The sequence below is a fragment of the Cylas formicarius genome, unplaced genomic scaffold (assembly GCF_029955315.1).
Source record: "Cylas formicarius isolate icCylForm1 unplaced genomic scaffold, icCylForm1.1 PGA_scaffold_5__7_contigs__length_24384050, whole genome shotgun sequence".
Taxonomy (NCBI): domain Eukaryota; kingdom Metazoa; phylum Arthropoda; class Insecta; order Coleoptera; family Brentidae; genus Cylas; species Cylas formicarius.
The window spans coordinates 20,677,077-20,699,550 of NW_026844341.1; the positions used below are offsets into that span (position 1 = coordinate 20,677,077).

Below are 22,474 nucleotides of genomic sequence, written 5' to 3' on the forward strand. Positions count from 1 at the left end.
CCCCCACGAATCGTATAATTAACGCGATAAACATTGTCCCGATTTGTTACAAGCAGATATCCGACGACGCAATAACAATCGATTTAATTGTTTAAGTCACGAGAGTTCGCCGCTTGCTGATACAGTACGGTCTTAATTATCCCTATTATTAACATATTTTTAAAACAGTCGTTGTAAAATAATGTGGATTAAGCAGAATTCACATTTAACAGGATAGTAATGTGAACATAAGGCCACTGAGATACAATGCAATAGCTCTTTATGATGAACTATATTTACTTGACCCAACAGCCATGTTTGTTTACTCTTTTGTTTGGGCGTACCTTAACTAGTTTGTGCTTTTTTGCGTGCAAATTCCTTATTTTTGTTTAGTTGTTTACTATCCGTAATGGTGGTCTAAACATTGATGGTTATAGCATTGTTAGGCGTGGCGAAGGGGTAGCATCGCAGTCATTGTAGATAGTTAGAGCTATAGATATATTGGAATATATTAACAATGATAGCCCAGAACAAATATGTTTATAGTTTATAGACCTCCAACTTTTAACTTACTTGAATGCCTTGACTCTCTGGAAAACTTAATTACCGCAGTTATTCAATTTGATTTTTTTGTTGTTTGGCGGAGGTTTCAATGTTGATCTGTTAAAAACTAATACTCCCCCTTATTTTCGATTTTCAATTACTCTCGCCAACTTTGGTATGCATCAACTAGTTACAGAATCCACTCGAGTTACTGGTAACTCTAGTTCTCTTCTCGATGTACTGGTCACCTCTAATTTATCCATTGAACTGAGGTGGCTTTTACTTAATGAAAATCCATTTATCAAAATAAATAAGAACCAAAAGTTCAGATTTTCACGAAATTATATATTACGACATGACAATTGTTTCGACAACATCGTGTCTTTATCAAATGTAATACAATACAAACTACCTGCTACTATATATACCGAAAAATGACTATAAAACCTTAATTAATGTTGTTGCGAAATTTCAGTTCAATAAAGGAGAGGTATTTAAATCTAATTGATCGTTAAGCAATACATTTGAATGTCTCATTTTGTTAATCTCCATGGCTTCCAATAAATTTAATTTTCTACTTTTTGTGGCTGTATGTAATATATCGAAATTGTCGTCAAAAATGTGTTTTTCAGTGTTTAAGTGTGTAGCATAATTAGAATCTAGACTATTGTTTTTAAACACTCTTATATGTTCGTTAATGCGTTTCTTGAAGGATCTACCTGTTTGTCCAATATAAATTTTAGGACAAAATCCACATTTCAACCTGTAGACACCTGATTTTTGGGTTTTGGATATTTCGATTTATTGTTTTTTAAATATTGTCCTATTGTGTTGTTAGTTCTGAAAGCTATTTTTAAACCACATTTTGACAAATGTTTTGAAACTTTTTCACTAGGTTCTCCTATCTATGTAATTGTTTTAAATTGTTCGTGTTCTGTATTTGGTTTCGGATAAGTAGAGTTTACTGTTGTCTGTATTTGTTTTTTATTTATAATTTTATCTGTAATGGACGGATTGTAGCCGTTGTTTTCTTTCATTTTTAATTTTCTGTTGAGAGTGGCGTATTAAGAAGTTTGTGTATAAAACATTTAAATGCAGCCATTTTGTGTGTATAAGGGTGATTTGAGCTGTTATGTATGACTGTGTCCGTGTGTCAAGGTTTATGACATATTGAAAAATCGAATTTGTTTTGCACTTTCGTAATAGTTAAGTCTAAAAAATTAATAGAGTTATCCTGTTCAATCTCGATAGTGAATTTTATACGATTATGTATTGAGTTAATGTAATTTAAAAAATAATTCAATTATCTGTCAGTTCCAACAAAGCAAGCAAAGACATCGTCCACATATCTATACCACCATAAAAAACTTTTACTTAGAGGATGTTCTAGTATGATATTTTCCAAATTATCCCCACTTATTCCCATAATCAAACCTTCTTTAGAGATATAAATCTGTCCATTAAGTTCAAAATAATTTTGGTCTAAAGATACTATTAAGCAATCTAATAAATCCTGTTTCACCAATGGGTTAACCTGTTTCCGAGTTAGGGTAAAATCTACTAAATCTATCACCACCTATGGATGCGGACTATGGACTATATTTATTATTTAGATAATCGGTAACCGGTTGGGCATTACGTGGAGGTGCGCCATCTTGATGTAATTCCTAACTGACACATTTGCTAACAACTGTTCCATTTCTGTTGCCATTCAAGGATCCTTCGTATATAATTGTTACCACCACCATATTGTTCAACATACCACACCATACAGATGTCCATCCTTGGATTTTCACTGCCTGCATTTTTTGTGGATTATTGGGGGTCCAAAAATGTTTATTCTTCCTATTTAATACACCTGCTGTTGTGAACGAAGCCTCATCCGTAAATATTATTTTATTTTCTTTCTTCAATACATTTCACTGCAAAATTCAAGCTTCTGCTTTTTATCTTCGTCGGTTAAATTTTGTATTGGAAGGAACTTATACGGGTGAATCTTATGATACTTTAGCCTTCCATGAATTTTACTATAGGACTTTCCGGATGTTTTTTTAACGTCAGGTATAGAATATTCAGGATTTTCTAAAAAATATGAAATATCAAAATTAAAAAAGGAGAACTCAAAGTGGTGATGTCAAATGTAACAGTTTAATAATTGACCTTGAAAGTATATTGGGGTCTTTATCAAAATTTCTTTCTATTGTCCTGGTCAAATTGTTTAATTACATTTTTAATGGTATTTATTGGAGGAACTCTTCTACCCCCCCGGAAATATGTAGTTGTCGATATTCTCTGTTAACATTACGTCCGGTTGAATAATGTAATTTTATTATATGGCGTTTGAAATAGCTTTATTTATATTTATTTAACTTACATTGGAGATCTTTAGTTTTGATTAGTTGGCTACTGTCCGGAAATCGAATGATAATTATTTTTAAACTGAAATCTAGCAAAAGCGTATGAGTTTATGATGTGCGTCTACTCCTTGTATTTGCGATGTATATACGGCTGTGTATTTTGTTGACAATTATGGTGTTGGTGCTGTTGTGTTGGTTATTGTGGTTACATGGAAGAGCGCAATTTCCGAATGAGGCCACTTTTGTATTACAACTTATATTGTAATATTTTTATTTACAATAAAGACAATTTATTATTGTTATTATTATTACGCCGTTAATACAACTTTTTTACGATTTTTTGAGGCGTCCAAGCCCCTATCTATTAACAATAATGACGGCAATAACATTTTCAGCCTTAATAATTTTTTTTTGATTTTTTTTTAAAGCAATACAATACCTCCTAATTAAACTATCAGTCAATAATACAATTTCTTTTCAACTTTCTCGATTACGGTCTGTGTTATTTTGCCCAAAATTACAAAAGAGCTTATTAAAATTAATTGACGAAGAAAGCAATACAACAAAAAATCTGTGAAACAAATTCTCCTCATTAATATAATTAAAAAAATTAATTCTTTTATTAATTGAGGAAGAAAGCAATCCAATACGGCACAATAGCACGGCGGTATTACATTTTAATCATTACAACGCCATTAAAATTTATCACACTCCTTTTTGTGATATTGTGTACACAATTACAAAAATGATTATGAAAATTAATAGACGTAGGAAGCAGTACAATACAATAACTATTTATTACATAATTATTTATTACACCGAAGCCCCTGCCTGTAGCATTTGGCGTATAATTTAACAGTAAAAGGTTAGTTATTTTTTGTATTACATAACATTTCCATTCGGGTGAACACTGCTTTATTTTGTATATATGGCAAATTAAACAGTAAGTTAATGAAGCCGTTGTCGCATTTGTGTTTTTTTTTTACTAATTAGTTAAAATTTATTGGCTGGCGGACGAGCGGCGCTGGCTGATTGACACGAAAACACATATTTCACCAACTTGGCTATTCCCAGTCGTAAACCAGAATCGATTTGCGTTATGGCCGCCGCATATTAAACAAAAAGAACGGGCCTGAAAGAATTCCATCTATTTTTACGAGTTAACTGACCTACGAGATTGGTCGTTAAAAATAGAAACCGACACAAAATAAAAAAAATTTCGACGTCCCGGCTGAAATTGCCACGAGACTTTCACCCCGACCGATAACAGGATTCGGCCGCCCGTTTGGCAACGTTGCCGACGGTTAAAGAGCCCCGGTTTTTTGATGGACTCGAAAAAATGACCAATAGTCCCCTTTTTTTTGGTTACATTTATTGCGTTCGCCTTTCTCCGATAATTATTCCAAATTATAGCCAATTGGCCCGTCGAAAATCACGATAAAGTGCCGCGACGTTGCCGGCGCCGCACACCGGCAACGCCGCATGTTTCATTCGTCCATTATAAAATCGTACAAGTTATCGAAAACTCTAACCGCACCCGATTCCCTATAATCTACCACTTCCACAACCTGGTGGGATTCCCACGCTTGCAACGGGTTCAGCTTAATGGGGTTGCTCAAAACGCCGCAACCCACACCTAGAAGAGATTTGTACCTCAGGGTACCAAACGCGACCCCAAGAACACGCGCCTTACCCACATGGTGCAAGTATTCGTCGGGGTAATGCTGCGATTCTTCTGGGACGTCTTTGTGGGTCTCGTCCCAGGGATTGTGTACGACGAACTCCTTGGTGTCAGACGTGAGTTTCAGATCCAGGCCCGGTCTGAGGTTGCGCACCAGAATCTCCGTCGGTGCTTCTAGGAAGAGCATGCGACATTCTCCGTTGACTTTGACCTCTTCCGAAGGCCACTCGAGACATTTATCGGTTTTGTCTAGCAAGTTTTTGTACTTGCAATTGCCTAGACCTAGAACAAGCAAGCGTCTGAGTTCCATGGAGGCCTATACCATCTACCCGTACCAAAAATGTCGACGTTTCGCACGTCGACGCACCTAAACTGGGAGTGTCTGAGGATGGTGAACGTGAATGGGAAGTAAGGACACACGTTCTCCACTTTAAGGTCGTATCTGAGCATGCGTAAGGCCAAAGTCACTTTGCAGGTGAACTTAAACTTGCAGTTCCATATGGAGTTGGTGTAGCCCGTCGGTACGAGACTCAACACCACCACCACGTCCCCGTCCGGCAGCGTGGTGGGTCCCTCTTCAAGTTTCCATGGGACGGACCTGGCGAAACCGTGCTTCGGGCCTTTGGCGGAGCCCCCGACGTACGGGAAGGCGAAATTGATGCCTCCGCGGATAGGCGAGATGTCATTGAACGCCCCTTTCTGTTTCAAATAGAGCAGCTCTTTGTTGTCGATCCTCCACGACAACACGGTGCCTCCGTGAAGGTGGATAGTGCACGCGGTGTTCTTACCTCGATCTAGCACTATTATCGCGTTTGATTTGCTCATGTCGAAGTGAATACTGTCGTAATTTGACACTTGACGTCATGAACTTAGCTCGTGGTGTTAGCGACTCGGACGAGGTCGATTCCACAAATGAGGAGGCTTCTACGAGCACCTCTGATTTGCTGACGCACGCGACCTCCTCAGGCGACTTAAAAGCCTTGGGCTACCTCATAGGTAAACCGTCACCCATGGGATTAGATCGACCAGGCATGATTCCGCTTTAAGGTTTAAACGCAGAAGATGAGATGGATCAATCCAGGGATGCGACTGTTGAACACGTTGAGTCGGAATCCTTCAGAGCGGCAAAGGAGTACTTGAGGAGTCACAAAATTGCAGAGTTTTTCCAGTTCTTGGTAACCCATATGCTGAGCAAGAACGCCGACAACCCGGTGGAGTTCATGTTGAGCCTACTCAACAAATGTCTGCTGTACAGGTGATGTTGAGCTGGGAGGAAACGACAAGAAATATGCTAGAGCTGGTTTCAGATCGGGCTTAGGTGAGCCTCCGTTGTTGTACGACAAGGAGCATATAGAGCAGCTCTTTAATATGATGGATAGGTTTGGGTCCGGATACGTGGACTACCAGCAGTACAAGACCGGATTCAAGACGTTGGGGTTAACTGTCTTCAACGAAACCCCGAAGCCTTCCAGAGAAGGTAATATTAGAATCGAATAGTCCAGATACGGATGTATTTTTTGGTTAGGTCTGATCGCCAAGGAAGTGTTTATGCAAGAGCTTTACGATGCGCAGCTGAACATGGTCCGCGACTTGGTGAAGAAGAACCCAACATCGCAGTCAAAGAATGGCTGAATTGACGTCAGTCTGAGTGAATATAGGCAATATGTAAACATTTTAGGGAGTTTAGGTATTAGATATCGACGTAACATAACCTAAACATGATTTTTGCCAGAGGTTTGTCTGAGTTTCGAATTTCTATGGCGGTGGGGGGGCTCGTGGTTTTCGGATTTGTTATTCACAAACCGCAAAAGTTCGGATAAATCAGACTCGACAAAACAAAAAAAAATCGAGGCGTATCGATATCGATCCCGTTCCATTCTAATTTCGGACAACATTCTAAACTATGCATAAAATTTACATTTTTTTCACGCACCTGGCCCGTCCCATCGAAATTATTTAAATAAATCAAGATGGCCCCGTCCCGGCCGTCCAAACATCATTCAAATTAGTCACGTCGCGGTGTATATTTTTATAAAAGCGAACGGCCCGTTGACTTGGTTACATACGATTAAAAAAAAATCGGGTTATTTCCTTTTTCGATTCTATCGGATCGCGCGCAATCGCAATCTTATTGCAAACAACCGCGGATCAATGAAAATTGCTGACTCTGACGTTGGCCGCTCGCGCAACAGATGGCGCTAACTGCTTTAACCTATAAATGCATTGCGCTAGCGCATTACTTTTCGAATAAAACCTTCGCGTTGACAAGCATAATTTCTTAAAATTCATGTTTGATTAACATTTGCTAACTTTTTTTCCTGGACAAGAAGCATTAGCGTGAGTGGTTTTAAAAATGTACAGTGTGACCAGTTTTCGTTGTGATTTCGATGTATCTCAATTATTATTAGAGGGAGAAAGAGAAACAAGATCTGGTTTCGTTTTTGATATACAAAATATATATACATATACAAGGAAAAGAACATGACTATACTTTGTAGGCTATTTGAAAAATTACCAAAAATATTTTAAAGTATACTTTGCTAGTGAAGAAAATATTTGCTGTTTGCACAAATAATAGCGTTGTCGAATATTTTTTCAAATATCTTGCACCCCGTATAATTGACGAAACCTGAAACTCTCTCACGACACGATTTACGATACTGTTCAAATAAAATTATTCCACCTTTAGCGGTTTTTCATTTATCGCCAATAATTTACCCACGAAAACGTAAATTTTTTGGATATTTTAGCCTTTTGCCCATAAACGACACACCCTGTATATGATACAATCATTGTTCATTGTTGTGTAGAGGTTATAGCCCTGGATTTATTTTTGAAAAATTGTCGAAAACAAAGGTTTATATATATTTCTGCTTCTTCTGGTTCAAGGATTTTTTTGGTTTCGTAAACAGTTTTTGAAAAATGATGTTTTTTGTAGACCCTTGCACTCGCGATTTTTTATTTTTTTAGAATAATTACCGACCCCCCCTTTTTCAATAGGTTTCGCCACGGGGCAAAGCTGCATATATGTGCCAAATATAAAGTCGAATTTCGGACACTTATCGTGTTTCATAGCAAGGTCCAAAAAAATCGCGAAAAAAAGATGGATACCGGCGTCGGATCAGGGCCATTATTATCTGTCTCGTGGAGGGTTAAAAAGGAAGCAAATTACAATTTTGTAGCTCTAACGGTTCGAAAGTTATTCAGGAAAAACCAAAAGACGAGAACGAAGAACGGACAACGGAGAACGGACAACCAGACAAAAAAAATTTTTTTCGACGGTGATCATTTCGACGGCGATCAAATGGGACCTACCGTTCCCGAGATATAAAATTTTTATACGAGCTCAGATACTTTCGAAAAATTCGATTTCATCGGTTTCCGAAAGTAACAATACTCATACATACTCAACATTTTCATAGCCTACTCCAATTTATTAGTTTTAAGCTATTTATACAGTAGTCATGAAGGATCTTTTCTATTATGTAGTTAGTATTTTTTTCAAATTTGAAACGCGTATAAAAAGCGCAACCATTTTCTTTAACTACAGTGTGTTTTATTTAAAAAACATAATTTTACCTTATACTTTAAAAATTGTATCCTCTTCGTCAGTCTCTCTATCTCTAGTAGTAACTGAAATATCTCGCAACAACATCTAAAAATTGTATCCAGGATACTATTCGTCGTAGAGACTTTCGGCATAAAAATTCGGTCTCGTTATAAAAAGCATTTATTATTCATCCATTACTTTTGTGCCGTAGCTAAGAGCTAACACGATGCACGTTGAGAAAAACTACACAGTCGCGTTTTACCACCAAAAGCTTCTAACGCCGTCCGACGTTTTTTTTTTATTACGCAAGACCCAACCGCAAGCCTGATTGGTTCCGCTCTCTCCGCGGCGGGAATCAGGTTAAGGCCCTTCGGTACGGTTAACCTTTGCAACCAAGAGACTTTCCCGTGTCGAGGAGCTGTCAAAAAAAGACCCGCCCGTGTGAGACCCGCAGCGGCATCTTCTTCTCCATTGAGTCAAGGTCAATCGACATTCTTCGAAGCTGACTCCGCCGCGGGCTCGGACCACCTTACTGACCCACAATGTTCGTTTCCTGAAGATCCTGGTCGGACCTACTATCGCCCGTGCGGCCGGAAACTGCCGCCCCACTCTGATTTCATTTTTTTTTGTTTTAGTTGGTTGGCTTATTGGTTAGATTACAGTGAAATAATACACCTTTTGATGGGTCTGTCTACATAATATACAGGGTAGTTAAAAATTAATGATTCAGACGTAATATACATAAATAGACACCCTGTACGTTATTTAGAATTCTAAAATACTCATACTTAAATCTTTCATTCATTTTTTGTTGAAACTTTGTGATTTAACAATTTAATATTATATCGTTCCATTCCAAGTAGTTATTAAGTATAACATCATAAATGCAATTTTTAAGACTTTGAGATTTGCATTGAAGCACTTAAACACTCAAGCTTTTTATTACTTTTTGTGGCTTGTAACCATCAAGTCGATTAATTTTTGACTAACTTTAACTAAATTTACCACAATGTTGGCGAAGCTTCTCGCCGTCGTCCCCACTCTCCCCTATTTATGATGTTATATTTAATAATTATAATCATTTATTAAAAAGTATTTAATAATAATAAAACGTTACTATATGGAATAGCTTTTCTAGAATTTTTAAGAGGTCCATTTTACCCCTGGTTGAAAAAAAAGGACTGGTTAATTTTTGAGGTGGGCCTCCTTCCCCCATCCTCTCCTACTATTATTGACCCCCTCTCGCCCCGGTCCCATTTCAAATTAGTAAATATAACATGTCAAGATAATACGATTTTCAAAAATAATGGCGAATATCTCGAAAGCCGCAAGACTTTATGTTAATTACTGTAAATTTCAATTCTATTTTAGAATTTAAAATAACATAAAGAATGAAAAAATAAATGTTTAACCATTTTTATGTGCTACGGGAGGATCATTAATTTTCATTCATTTCACAAACAAAGCACGTAAAAAAAAAGTTAATTATTAAGCGGTGTATCTAAAGGTAATAAAACATAAAGAAACGGCAACGTTGCATCGTCCAAAATATTTTTATTCGATAAAGCAAACTCGAAAATCTCAGTACCCAAATTAACCCCCGTATATTTCAAATTGCAACTAGAAATTAAAAAATAAGGTTACAGTTCCAAAACATACCTATTATTAGATATATTATACCAGGCGGTCAATTTGGAAATTGCAAATATCAACATCTTAAATCAATCAATAAAAGTAAACGTAACCCTAATGAAAATAAAAAAAAGTTGAGCAATCAATTGTCATTATTCATTCTCGAGTTGTGGCGATCGTCCGATTTTCCGCGAAATGATGCAAAAAACACATTGTTATCTCGAGGCAAATTATTCCAGATCGGTATTAATAGCATCACCAAACAGAATTTTAAAATAAACAGCATCCCACACGAAACTGATAAAGCCGCTTCCTCTAGAAATCTAAATTTTAATTCTCGCCAAACAATCGGTATCTAAACGCGAAGCAATTAAAATGTTTCGACAAAGTCTCGTCTTGCTTCTCGTTGCGTTTGTTTTGGCTGCCGGTACGACGTACCGCAGAAAGAAGCCGGAGGACAAAACCAAATGCCCTAAAGTAAAGGCCATCCGAAATTTTAGCATAGAACAGGTAATGTTGTTGATAGAGTGTGGGGGAGGTAACATTTTTAAATATTACTTTTTTTCATTGAGATATTTCTGACTCTCCGGTCTACTCCATTAGATCGATGTGAATAATCATTTTTTCATTTTTACTCTGCGTCAGCTTCTAGGTAAATGGTACGTGATGGAGTACTACGCCAGTTCCGAAGAAGCCTTATCCTACAGGTGCATGCAGGCGGAGTTCACGATGGCCTCGCCAGAAGACATCACCATGAATTTCACATACAGTTTTACTGACGACCCACTCAACGAACAACTCTTGGGGAACATAACCTGGATAATCCCGGATCGGGGGCAACCGGCTCACTGGACACATTCTGAAGATACTTGTAAGATTTTCCAAGGTCAAGTTCTCCATCAAACGTGCAAAGTTCTTTCAGATGAGGGCGTCTACAATACGTACGTCTTGGATTCGGACTACGTCTCTTGGGCGTTGCTACTGCATTGTGCGGAAAAGTCCAAAGTGCCGAGGTATGATAAAATGAACAAGATAATATTTCAGAAACAGCCTCTGTTGCGTTGAGATAGGAGCCGTTGGCTTTTAGGGTGGCTTTGAAAATGCGAAAAATCAACCGGTTATTTTGAACATGGGAAGAAATTTCACGAAACATCGGCGAGATAAGAAGCCTATCAACTTTTGTTTGTAATACTGATTCGTTTAGGTATAGCCCCAAGTCCCCATTTTTCTAGAAATCCAGAGACTTTCCAAATCCCCCTTCTTTCACGGGCTTCTTTAGTTTTGGGAACAGGAAAAAGTCGTATGGGACCATATCCGGCGAATATGCTAGCTGAGGCATGATTGTGGTTTTGTTTTTGCCGCCATTTCAGAAGTTTGCTTCGAATTGTTTCTCGCAAAGGGCCCATAACTTTATTTAAAGCTCTTGAGCTACTACGCTACGATAATGAAAGAAAACATTTCATCAAATTTCCATTGGGACTACTAAGCATTGCTTTCGACGTAATAACAATATACCCATGATTCGTCACCAGTTATAAACTTTTGACCATATCCGGGTCATTGTTCAAAATTAAGCAGTTTTTGTTACTACACGTTTCATGCCCAAAACAGGAAAAAATTGCATGGCACGAGCCATAAGAGGTGGCGACATTTTCAGCCACTTCTCTATTGGTGATTCGACGATTTTTCAATACCATTTGTTTCACCTCTTCAACACTCTCAACAGTTATCGACGTTCTGGGGCATCCAGCATAGACTCTTCTCGGTCATCTTTGAACAGCTTGTACCACTTATAAACATTTTCTTTGCTCAAAGTAGATTCACTATATGCCGTTGTCAAGTGTTTTTTTACACTGTATTCCATTATTTACTCAAAATTTTATGCAATTTCTTTGTTCCATTTCTTTTGTGTACCAACATAACAGAAAAAATATCGAAGTTCGAATGCACGTAGTACAAAAGTCGCCTTACTTTTTGAACACACCTCAAACATGCATTCCTATTTGTTTATTAAGTGTTCTAACTTTTCGCATCCACCATCCGGCAAGAAATCATAGTGGAAAATAAATACATCACCAACTACAGACAACTTTAACACTGCCAATAAAATAACACAATGGAAAGAAAAGTTTGCACACCACGCATTTAAATTTGAATTGAACAACGAAACAAACAAACGAAAAATCAATAATTGTTGATCAACTCAATAATTATTTCTTCAATATTGTTGGATATTTTTTTCATATGGCGAAGAAAATTATTTCTGTCCACTTGGAGAAATATAATAATGATTCGGTTGCTACTACGCATCCGCCTTTGGCAAATTACAATTTCGGGCGTATACACTCGCCCTCTTAGCCATTACATCGATTAACCTCAAAAAACGAACCAAATGCCAAAATAAGTACGTAAGTTCTGTTGTCAATGAAATTTTGTGGTTTCAGGTACCTATCTAGTTTCATTATGAGTAGGGAACCCAGCCTAGCTGTCAACGTCAAAAGTTATCTACGCGACAAATTGCCACGATATGACATCGACCTGTCTTACATGTTTGACATGACGCAAAACGACTGCAACGCAACCGCAGTAGAAAATTTGCCTCCGTCGGTGCTCGTAAACAGGCCCGTCCAGACAATGCGCAGACATCCAATGAAACACCGCCACGTGGAATAAAACTATTGGTGGTTGCGAAGTAATTTATTGTCAAAGTAACAAACTTTTAAATTTCCGCATTATTTAAATAAATAATTAAAATGGGCCGCGTCACTTGGTTAACCTACAAATCGGACTCCTTTGTACCATCTCGAGGTCCACTTTGGGGCCAACCAAGTCCCTGATGTTGTTGAACCCGTATTTGATCATGGTGGGGCGCTCTAAAGACAAGCCCCACGCGATTACAGTGACGTCTTTGGGCAAACCCATGGGTGACAGCATTTCCGGACGGAATATTCCTGAGTTACCAATCTCGATCCACTTTTTTAAACCCGGATGGAAACAAAATATCTCCATGCTGGGCTCAGTGTAAGGATTGTAAGCCGGCTTAAACTCCAACTCCGTAATCCCTGTAAGTTATGTAACAGTTGCTGTTTCTGTAACCCAAAAAAAAAAATAACTAACCTAATTTCTTAAAGAACTCTGAGAAAACCCCAATCAAATCTCCCAAAGACAAATGGTAGTCTGCTATTACGCCCTCTACCTGATGGAACTCGGCGAGATGGGTGGCATCTAAAGTCTCATTTCTGAACACTCTATCAATACTAAACAGCTTGATGGGCTTAAACTCTTTTTGCTGTCCCAACTGATACAACATTCTCGAACTCACCGCTGTCGTGTGGGTGCGCAGCAGGTTTTTCTGAGCTTCTTCCAACTTCCAATCGTATCCATAACCTTGGGAGCCATACCCACCTTTGCTGTGTACTGTTTTGACCTTTTCCACATAACTTTCGGGAAATTTATAGCTAAATTGCGGGTCGGATATGAAAAAGGTGTCGTGGGCGTCCCTAGCGGGATGCTGCTGGGGTTGAAACAGCGCGTCAAAGTTCCAAAAGGAGCTTTCGATATAATTGTTTGTCGGCATTTCAGAAAAACCCATTTCTAAGAATATCTGCCTGAATTCGGCCCTAACTTTTAACAAAGGATGCAAAAATCCAGAGCTTGGCGGCACTCCTAAGGCATCGAAATTGTACTCTTTGAATTTCGACGTCTTCCAGGTGCCATTGGCCAGCATTTCACTGGTAAGGTCTGTCTCGAGCTTGTTTAATGTCAAACTAAAGTCGGGGCCTTTTTTAAGTACAAAACTTTTGATTAATGACTCCTGTATGAGCTTTCGTTTTTTATATTCAGCTTTATCTTTCTCAGTGAGCTCAGAGCTCTTGCCTGCGTCAACCAACTTCAAATGTTCCTGTACGGAATCCTTGATTTCAGGCACTTTCCTTTTAACCAATGGCGGGTTGACAATTTTATCTACCAAAACCCATCCGTTAGACATAGCTTTGCTGAAACCTACTTTTGCATTGGGTAATTTCATCAAATCGGCCTGGGAAATACCTTCTTTGGGCACTACATTGAATATATTGGCTTCATGACTACCTAAATTCATATTTACTCAATATAAAATTGATTTATTTGTAGTAGTGGAAAAACGGTACCTTGGTTTGCTACCAGTTTGCCTTCTTCCGTGAGTTCGATATTTTTCTGGCTCACCGGCTCCGCTATCACCAAATCTCCGTTGGCTTGTATACTCTTCAAAAAGCCGATTATTTTTTGATGGTCCTCCTGGAATTTTTCTGCCAACTTTAGTGTATTCACCTCTTCGTTTTCCGATAAATATTTTAATATTTTTTCCGCCATTATCGCAGTTGGTTAGAAAATTTGGCAGGAATACCAAATTGAGGTTAAAAAGGTAAGGGAGGTTAGGTTTCATGAAAAGCACAGAATGGAGACAAAATTTTTTAAAACAAATTTATTTAGCTAAGTAGTTGATAAAAAAATTGTCAAAAAAATTAACTCTAATAACCAGGTAGATAAAATCAAATTGGCTTAATTTGGTTGTAGAAAATGTTGGCTATAATAAACCGAGTTTGCCTGTTATTTTATCAACTTTCTCTTCATGACCGAACAAACTCAAAACTGTTACTGATCCAGGGGCAATTTGTGTGTGACCCGCATCTTTCACTAAGTAGGCAGGAATCTTCTCCTCAGCGGCTTTTTCTAGAAGCTCAATTAAATGAGATTCATCGTTTCCTTTTAGAACAATCTTTTTTTCTCTAAAAATAACAAAGCAATAACTGAAAATTGCTCTTGGCTTGAATAGTACATACCCCACTTCTTCCCAGCAATTCAAATTGTCTTCCAAACCCTGCTCGAGCAATTGCCTATACAAGCCCAAGCAAGCATGTCCTACCTAAAAGCAACTGCACAGTATTTGGCTTTAATTTAATATAAAAAATTGACTGGCATACTTGGGCCGCAATTTTTCCCACGCCCATTTTCAGAGACATGTTCACCACAAATACCATTTTGCTATAATTAATGTTTCCCTCATCACAACTTTCCCCAACTTCAGTATCACCAGCTTGCTCAAGAGATTTTTGTTTCAATACCCCGTTTTCAGGGGTCGTATTGAATATAAAATTTATAGCGTCGTCTACCGATTGGTTCTGCGTACAAAACAGCGCCTACAAAAATTACATTTACTCAAAATAGATTGCAAAATGAGCATCGATGTACCTCTCTGGCGACGATTTCTGATATTCCCATTTCGATTATCGCGTTGAGGTATTCCTCGTTTGGCGCCCAGTGACTGTCCGTTTCGCTCATTGCGATATAAAAAAAATGTAGTTTTTAGTTACTAATGCTTAAATTTTATCTTGAAACTCCTTCCAATGATTTATCATAACCTCAAACTCAAATCGGGAATCAAAGTCAACAAATTGTCATGAAATCTTGAGGTGCTGATGTATGAACGACGGGCGAAATGTTATCGAATTATAGAATTGTTAAAAGTGGTATTTTCAATATCTTTCGTTTTCGAGGATTGTTAACAACGATAAATTTAATAATAATTCTTGATGTGGGGAATGTTCAATTACTGCATGTTGCCAGATTTTGCTTGTTTATTTGCAATTCACCGTTGATTGATTAAAGGAACACGCGAAATGCCTTTTATATTAGTCATCAAACGTTTAGTGAGCAGGAAATTATCATAGCATCGTGTTTCCATCAGAAAACAGATTACAAGTAACGCGAAATGGGAGTAGTCGCGGCAACGTGGCGGTAAAACAATCCGCGCCTATTTTCACGTCGTATGCTGTCAAATCGCCTGCGGACAGTGTACTTTAGGGCGTGTAGTGGTAGGGCTCCGGTAATTCTGTACGGTATCCATCGCGATTCACGTATTTTTGTTGCCGGTTTTCGACAAATTCACGTTATAATTTCGTAGCCCACAGAACAGCCGCGGCCAACTTGTTAACCGCATAGACGTGTGCTCGCCCGTTATAGATTTCTTGTGCCGTCGTACTCGTACTCCTTGGTTTTATGCAACCGCCGGTACCACAGGGTTGTGCCGGGGTGCCTAACCGCGACAGATTTCGAAAAAAATTCAAAAGGCACGGAAAATTACGGTGAAAATGCAGGTGTCGGGCCCCGTACGAAGATGGTTCATTTGTTTACAGATGAGCCGGTCGGCGCAGGTCTAACGCGTTAACGGGAGGGTAGTTTTTGGCAATATTTCGGTGCGTTTTATCTCTTTCGAAAAAATAAAAAAAAAAATGGCCGAGGAAGAGGTGCTCTTCGACGACGTCTACGATTTGTGCGAAGAAATTGGAAGGTTAGTTGCGCGTTAACAAATATCCACTTTGAATATATACAGTAGAAAATTTAAACTTTTGTAACGTATTTTATGGCGGCAAATTGAAAATAGGCCTGTTTGTTATCTCTTGATATTATTTAATCGATAATGTTTCCATGCTTTTTAGTTATGCATTTTTTATATACCAACAGGGGACCGTTTAGCATCGTGCGAAGGTGCATACACAGGCAAACGGGGCAACAGTTCGCTGCAAAAATCGTCGACGTCGCCAAATTTACTTCCAGCCCCGGATTAAGCACAAATGGTACGTCAGAACGCATTAAACGTTTTTGGGAGGCTATCGCCAGTATCAGTTCCCAAAAACAGCAAGAAAAAAATTTGGCGTCCTCCTTTTCAAAATTCTGTCGTCAGTGGGCATGTTGATGTTGCAGATTTGAAGCGGGAAGCGACGATATGTCACATGTTGAAGCATCCCCACATCGTGGAATTGCTAGAGACTTACTCGTCAGAGGGAATGTTGTATATGGTGTTCGAATAGTGAGTATACTACCTTCCTTGGGACGTGTCGCGATAGACATTTGAATTTCTGTAATTTTATTATTAACCTTGCCCCGGTTCTATTTTAAGGTTTTACCGTTTTCGCTTTGTCGTTTCCAATATTTTTTTTATATCGTAAACAGGCGCTTTTAACTCGCCTCTACCGTTCGGATTTAGTTTTTCGAATTAATTAAACTCAAACTTCAAAGGCTTGGCGTTTGCGTTTGTTTGGACGATTTGACGGTTACTTCCAGGGAAGTAAACAAACGTTTCAACACCCACTTTTTACACTTCGGTTCGTTACGACCAGAAATATAATGGTGCTATTTTTTTATTGCACAGCATGGACGGTTCCGATTTATGTTTCGAAGTGGTCCAAAGAGCTACCCAGGGGTTCGCATACAGCGAGGCAGTAGCAAGGTGGGTAAAAGTCCATTCTGAACCAAGCGGTCATACAATTTAACTATTTCGATGTCGATAAATATTACCCCGCAGTCATTACATGCGTCAAATTCTGGAGGCGCTCCGCTATTGTCACGAAAACGACATCATCCATCGCGATATCAAACCGGAGAGCATCTTGCTAGCGACCAAAGACAACTCTGCGCCGGTGAAGCTGGGCGGCTTTAGCGTAGCTATCCAGTTGCCCGATAAACACCCGAATAACGTTCCTGGTAAGTGCGTTGCGTTTTAGTCAGTTTCCACATTTTTTTCCTTCCCCTCGGGTCGCCTACTTATTCCCACCCCGAGCGAACGTAAAATACACCGTCCAACTACTTTTAACATAAATAACAATTTAGCGAACTTTATGCTGCAACAAATATATCTGTGTATATCTCGTGTATAGAGAACGGAGTGTGCGAGTTCAGGACGAATTTGAGTCCCATGGGACGGATGTATCTTAAGTCGGACAACGCCGGTAAGACCAAAAATTGTTCCTTCAGAGTCAGCCGGGTGCTTTTCTCGATGCCTTGCCTCTTCTATGTGCAGGGCAGTTCGCTTTCTGATCAGCCCTGTATATTGATCCCGTTGCTGTTGGTGTCGAAATGCAGTCGAAATGGTTCTCTCAACCTTAACCGATCATGATGTTAGATATCTTTTTTTTTGACGTCGCTCGGAAATAAATATTAATCATTTGAACTTTCTTATAATCAAATGATCAACTTTTTATAATTGATCTATTTTATAAGCGATAAAGTTGTTTCTTCCTTTTTATTTGTGAGTTTTAATAGTTCCTGATTTGTTCATTTTTATTTATTCCCAAGGTAATTTGATAAGTTAATATTTCTTGAATTTTTAAATTTTTGTTTATTAAATCTGATAATAAAATGATCAACATTTATATCACTTTTTATAATTGATGAATTTTTGGAATTCACCAATTTTTATGATTGATCAAACTTATATAGTTTTTTATTTGTGATTTTGTGTTATTATAATCCGTTTTTTTATGACTTTTATTTATGCCCAAACAGTGATGGGTTAATGTTTCTGATTTTTGATTATTAAATGTTAATTCTTTGAGTTTTTTTTTATTGCCAATATATGTTATAACGAAATGATCCATATTTATAATTGATGAAATTTTTCCATTCTTTTTATTTCTTGTTTTTAATTTGTTATTTTGTGTTGATATATTTTGATTTATTTAGTAATTTTTATTTATAAGCAAGCAGAAAGTATGGATTGATCTTATTTTTTTGATATTTAAATATTCTTATTATTTCATTATTATTATTTCTTTTACTAGACCGTTTTATATTCTTATAGTAAACTATTTTTCAATTTTCAATAAAAATTCATCATTTGGACTCTCTTATAATCAAATGATCGATTTTTTATAATCGACCTGTTTTATAAATGATAAACTGATCCTTTTAATTTTTTTTTTATTATATTCTGGTAAGGTAATTTAATAAGTTAATATTTTTTGATTTTTTTTGAATTTTTTATTATTAAATCTTGATCCATTTTAGACATTTTAGTTTTTCTTTACATCGCTCATCATATAATTCATTTTTTCAGTTTTTGTCTTCAAAACTGACTGACTGATAATAAAATGATCAATATTTATAATTTATATAATATAATATTTATAATTGATCCGTTTTTATAATTGATTAATTTTTGGAATTCACCACTTTTGTAATTGATCAAACTTATACAGTTTTTTTTATAGGTTTTTGACAGGTTTTGTGTTAATATATTCCGATTTATTTTATGACCTTCATTTATGCCCAACACAAGAGATTTGTTAATGATTCTGATTTTTGATTATTGCTATCTATAATGAATTAAATTTTTACATTTTTTTTATTTGTGGTGTTTAATTGGTTATTTTGTGTTGATATATTTTGATTGACTTGTTAATTCTTCTTAACAAGCTTTCCTTTACGGGACCGTTTAATATTCTTATAATAAAATATTTATGAATTTCATGCATTTTGTTAATTGATCAAATTCTTATAACTGATAACTGCAGTCGCGTCGCTGACAGCAACCGGATCCATTTTTTTTTTAGTGAAAACATCCGCACAGTACCGGACTCACACGGACGCACCGTCTCATCTCTCCCTCGCCGTTACTTTTTCGTTGCGATTGCGTTTTGTTTTTTTTTTCTCAATATAGTGGAGCGTCGTAAGGTTTATACCTCGGAATCCAGGGCCAGTCAATAAATCTTTTTATAAACTTTGGCAATGTCTTTTTAATAGCATATAGAAAAATGTTAAAAAAATATTTTGTGCGATCTTAATTTTTTAATACTTATTAGTGTAAAATTAGATTTTAAAAAGAAAAACTATTACAAACTTCATCTTGGGTCTCAAGGGACTGCAGGTATAACGATGAAGGATGGGGAGGGGAATAGAGGGGGCAACAGAAGCTGTTGGGTGTTGTTAACGCGGGCCCTAACAGAATCGTACACATAGTAAAGAGTTTTACGAACTTTGAAAATAGTGGCATAAATAGTAAGTACTTGTTTATTATTTATATTACATGGTTTTTAAAACAACTGTGAATATTCAATAGTATATTTTATAATAGATCGATCTTAATAGTTAGAATGTAATGGTAAAATTTAATATATATTTGGAATCTGCATGAAATTTCCTATAAGATAGTGCTTACACAAACAGTTGATTTTTTTTTATTTTTTTATTTATGCAGAAATAATAATTGAATTAATCGGAAAAATAGTGAAAATTCCGATTTTTTCACATAAAAAAAAAGAAATTTCCAATCCTTACATCTGAAATTTTAAAAAATTGTGATATAAAGGTTAGTTATTGATATTAGTAATATTTGTTGTTACAGCCTCGTATCAAAATGGGTGAACCATCGAATAGTGATAATATAAATAATGATGTCTACGTGCATTCAGTATGAAGACAAAAATATATCAATAAACATGCTCTCCACCTAAAAAAAAACTGCCAACGGCTACTTGTATTGATTTTGATTGGAAAAATAAGTGCTTTTTATGTGAAAAAGAAGCGGATGAAATGAAGGAAAGAAGAAAGTCCAAATCGGTAAGACAGCAAATCAGCTACGTAACTACTTCTGAGTTCAGGCAAACTATTTTAAATTTGATAAGCGAAGAGAAAAGCGAATATTGTCGCAATATCCATAAAAGAATTGTAGGTGTGTTAGATCTAGTAGCTCAGGACGCTAAGTATCACGCGGATTGTTATATGCGTTTGAAAAGTACCGTAAAACAGACCCAGAGGGATAAAAAAAATCATCCACTCGCAATACAAGTAGCAGATTTTTAAATATATTGAAGAAAATGATGACTGCCAGTTTTCACTGGCAGAATTAAAAAGTATTGTGACAATTAATGAACCATTATGAGGATAATATTGTATTCTCCAGTAAATTTGGATCTAATACAATCATATGTTATAAAAAAAAAACAATAAGAAATATTGTCCGATAACTGGTACAGTCAGAGGTCAAAAGATGATGAAGAAGAAGAATATCGTATTTTGAAGGCTGGTGCAGCGACCAGCCCCAGAATCTTTACTAAAAATTATTTTTTGCGCATGCAAAACAGGATGTGGGGAGCATCTTGTGGGTGCAGGAACAGTGGATTAAACTGCACTGCAGCTTGCTTAGAATCTTTTACCTACAATCTACATCAACGAAATCGACGACGACGACGACGACAATAATAAACAACAATCGATATAGTCAAGGTTAAATTTTCTTTAGTAAATCATTTTTTTTGCGAAAAATAACTGCAAACATAATTTATTACATATAAAATTAAGATCTTTACTGTAAACATTTTTCCCCCTTGCGCCTTTCATTTTTCAGTAAATTGTTTATAAAAATTGTTGTAATCGAGATCGGCCAATTTTTTTTTTTTTAAATTTTTATTTGAGGTTTTAATAATGCAGTCAGACACTTGTTATACAGATTCATTGACTGGCCCTGGGTTCCAAGATTTTACCGTTTTTATGCCTTACGGCGCTCCACTGATATGCGTCCAGCGGTAAAGGTCTGCCGTTTACGTTACGGTCGTACTTAACCTCCGGACGTACGATCCTCAAATCATCAGTTCCGAGGTGGCAGTTCATATCCCTCGGAATTGTCACCGCCATTTTTCGTGACCCGTAAACCCAAAAGCACCCGTTCCTTTCCCATTTGTTTCCAGGCCGGGTGGGTAGCCCGTTCTTTATGGCCCCGGAAGTGGTCGAACGAAGACAGTACGGCAAACCCGTGGACATCTGGGCCGCGGGCGTTCTACTCCACGTTTTGCTTTCCGGAACGCTTCCGTTCCACGGCAGCGGGAGGAGACTGCTCGAAGCCGTTTGCCGTGGGAAATTGGCAGTAAGAAACGGCACGACCCGGATGGCGGGTAGAAGTATTTAAGCGCGAATTTTTCCAGTTAAACACCGCGCCGCAATGGGAACTAATAAGCGACAGCGCGAAAGATTTGGTGCAGCAGATGCTGACCGTCGACCCCAAGCAACGGATAACGATACAAGAAGTGCTGAACCACAGGTGGTTGAGGGTAAGTCGATCGCCCAGGACCGTTGCGGATGTCTTTTTTGTGGTGTCCTAGGATCGCGACAAGTGCCTCAGGATCCATTTGAACGACACCATAGAGGAATTGAAAAAATATAACGCTAGGAGAAAATTGAAAGCTTGCATACAGAACGCGGTGAACTCGAGCAAATGGTACAACTACGACGAAGCTACCGACGAATACGTTACGGATTTTGGCGATAACGAAGTGACTTCAATGGGTACGTTGGAGAGGGCATTGGGATTGGGGTCTATTTAATTGAGTGCGATCAATTAAAATATTACGCAATCAATCAAAATGCCGTGTAGTTATTGTTGATCGTCTTTTGTGCATTTGGTACATCGCCAGCAATAAAATTGTTTACATTTGTCACTAGATTGATTGATTGTTTTTTTTATAACTAGGAAATTATTTTTAGATCTTTGATGAATTTTCAAACTAAAAGTTTGGACTTTCATTTTGCCTAGTTTCGATTGTGTTTGTTCGGAAATTGATTGATGTAGTGTTCCGTTGATTACAGGAAATTATTTTTATATATTGCTTTTTTTTTTTTAATTCGGTTGTGGTTAATTGTTGCTCGGGACGCTACTGCCGAGTTCGTTGATTGACGATTGACCGATTAGATTCAATTACGTTTGTGTTTTAATATTAGCCTCTCTTTTACAGTTGATGTATTATTTATAGGGGGGCGAAAGAAAACATTAATAAATAAAATAATTAAAAGCTTTTCCTTATTTTCGTTTTTCAAGTCGTGTGTGTTCGGAAAATAATTGATCAAACAAACAGTTGATATTAGAAAATGGTAATTTTTCAAAGAAACTTCCAAGGGCGACTGTAATAATGATTTCTATAGACT

The 22,474-nt window shown here is 37.3% G+C and overlaps 6 protein-coding genes across 10 annotated transcripts in view; 3 read left to right on the forward strand and 3 right to left on the reverse strand.

Moving 5' to 3' along the window:
* Positions 1–1,223: 1,223 nt before the first annotated feature.
* Positions 1,224–5,385, reverse strand: LOC132702020 (uncharacterized). Of its 3 annotated transcripts, none has more exons than XM_060670418.1 (3): positions 4,896–5,385; positions 4,573–4,842; positions 1,224–4,515 (listed from the first exon to the last, which is right to left on the reverse strand). In XM_060670418.1, the coding sequence occupies exons 1-3, from the start codon at positions 5,383–5,385 to the stop codon at positions 4,367–4,369; spliced, it is 909 nt and encodes a 302-aa protein (XP_060526401.1). In that variant the 3' UTR covers positions 1,224–4,366. The 3 variants fall into 3 exon arrangements, with proteins under 3 accessions (XP_060526401.1, XP_060526400.1, XP_060526402.1); XM_060670419.1 differs by having other exon boundaries at positions 4,416–4,515; positions 4,577–4,842; XM_060670417.1 differs by having other exon boundaries at positions 1,224–4,842.
* Positions 5,386–5,423: 38 nt separating this feature from the next.
* Positions 5,424–6,604, forward strand: LOC132702021 (uncharacterized). Its single transcript, XM_060670420.1, has 4 exons — positions 5,424–5,556; positions 5,608–5,815; positions 5,868–6,037; positions 6,086–6,604. The coding sequence occupies exons 1-4, from the start codon at positions 5,424–5,426 to the stop codon at positions 6,190–6,192; spliced, it is 618 nt and encodes a 205-aa protein (XP_060526403.1). The 3' UTR covers positions 6,193–6,604.
* A 3,486-nt stretch (positions 6,605–10,090) lies between these two features.
* Positions 10,091–12,499, forward strand: LOC132702487 (uncharacterized). Its single transcript, XM_060671143.1, has 4 exons — positions 10,091–10,252; positions 10,388–10,613; positions 10,665–10,755; positions 12,187–12,499. The coding sequence occupies exons 1-4, from the start codon at positions 10,118–10,120 to the stop codon at positions 12,413–12,415; spliced, it is 681 nt and encodes a 226-aa protein (XP_060527126.1). The 5' UTR covers positions 10,091–10,117; the 3' UTR covers positions 12,416–12,499.
* Positions 12,500–12,505: 6 nt separating this feature from the next.
* Positions 12,506–14,139, reverse strand: LOC132702486 (phenylalanine--tRNA ligase alpha subunit). Its single transcript, XM_060671142.1, has 3 exons — positions 13,891–14,139; positions 12,860–13,831; positions 12,506–12,804 (listed from the first exon to the last, which is right to left on the reverse strand). The coding sequence occupies exons 1-3, from the start codon at positions 14,090–14,092 to the stop codon at positions 12,506–12,508; spliced, it is 1,473 nt and encodes a 490-aa protein (XP_060527125.1). The 5' UTR covers positions 14,093–14,139.
* A 66-nt stretch (positions 14,140–14,205) lies between these two features.
* LOC132702651 (probable peptidyl-tRNA hydrolase 2) lies at positions 14,206–15,328 on the reverse strand. Its single transcript, XM_060671430.1, has 4 exons — positions 14,972–15,328; positions 14,704–14,919; positions 14,563–14,645; positions 14,206–14,508 (listed from the first exon to the last, which is right to left on the reverse strand). Exons 1-4 carry the CDS (start codon positions 15,059–15,061, stop codon positions 14,307–14,309), a joined length of 591 nt encoding a protein of 196 aa, XP_060527413.1. The 5' UTR covers positions 15,062–15,328; the 3' UTR covers positions 14,206–14,306.
* Positions 15,329–15,558: 230 nt separating this feature from the next.
* The window catches only part of LOC132702650 (peripheral plasma membrane protein CASK), a 110,421-nt gene continuing 103,505 nt past the window's right edge, over positions 15,559–22,474 (forward strand). The window contains exons 1-9 of one of the 3 annotated variants that reach the window (XM_060671425.1): positions 15,559–16,070; positions 16,244–16,356; positions 16,484–16,589; positions 16,932–17,009; positions 17,085–17,263; positions 17,437–17,508; positions 21,244–21,419; positions 21,478–21,603; positions 21,655–21,838. In XM_060671425.1, the coding sequence (XP_060527408.1) occupies positions 16,012–16,070; positions 16,244–16,356; positions 16,484–16,589; positions 16,932–17,009; positions 17,085–17,263; positions 17,437–17,508; positions 21,244–21,419; positions 21,478–21,603; positions 21,655–21,838 (1,093 nt within the window). In that variant the 5' untranslated portion in view covers positions 15,559–16,011. The remainder of the gene's footprint in view (positions 16,071–16,243; positions 16,357–16,483; positions 16,590–16,931; positions 17,010–17,084; positions 17,264–17,436; positions 17,509–21,243; positions 21,420–21,477; positions 21,604–21,654; positions 21,839–22,474) is intronic. The other 2 variants (XM_060671426.1, XM_060671427.1) reach the window with 2 other exon arrangements.